This window comes from Apaloderma vittatum, unplaced genomic scaffold, assembly GCF_000703405.1.
Source record: "Apaloderma vittatum isolate BGI_N311 unplaced genomic scaffold, ASM70340v1 scaffold2029, whole genome shotgun sequence".
Taxonomy (NCBI): Eukaryota; Metazoa; Chordata; class Aves; order Trogoniformes; family Trogonidae; genus Apaloderma; species Apaloderma vittatum.
Window position 1 is genome coordinate 20,441 of NW_009736742.1, and position 460 is coordinate 20,900.

Genomic DNA, 460 nt, shown 5'->3' on the forward strand with positions numbered 1-460 from the left:
ACGGGTCTGGGGGGGAGCCGCAGCAGCAGCATCGCTGACCGGGGCTGCCAGGATGAGCAGTGCTGCTCCTACTCCAGCCAGCTGGCGGTCAATGAGAACCCCCCCACCTACCACGATGCCCGCTTCTTCCCCGTCCTGATCGTGCACAGGCCAGAGGGGCACGACGGGCGGCATTTCTACGTCAGGCGCTCTTCCTGTCTAGAAACCTCTCTGTGACAGGCCTCCGTGGTTTCTGGGCTCCTCTGCCCCGGGGACTGGGCTTGCAGGGTTACCCTCAGAGGGAAGCCTGCAAGCGTTGGTCTCCACAGCAGGGTGGCAGGACGAGCTTCACTCTGACCAACTAATAACCTCATTTCCAAGAGTTTCTCTCTCTCCTTCAGCTTATCTCCCAAGTCTTTTCCTCCCTTCTTCCTTTCACAGCTCCTCGGTTCCCTTCCTCTCCTCCCATCCCACTCTCAGT

The 460-nt window shown here is 60.0% G+C and overlaps 1 protein-coding gene across 1 annotated transcript in view; it reads left to right on the forward strand.

Moving 5' to 3' along the window:
• LOC104279711 (transmembrane protein 151B-like) overlaps positions 1-216 on the forward strand; it is a gene marked incomplete at its 5' end in the record, with an annotated part of 1,421 nt that extends 1,205 nt beyond the window's left edge. The window contains 1 exon segment of the mRNA XM_009877086.1: positions 6-216. Coding sequence (XP_009875388.1) covers positions 6-216 — 211 coding nt within the window.
• Positions 217-460: the final 244 nt, after the last annotated feature.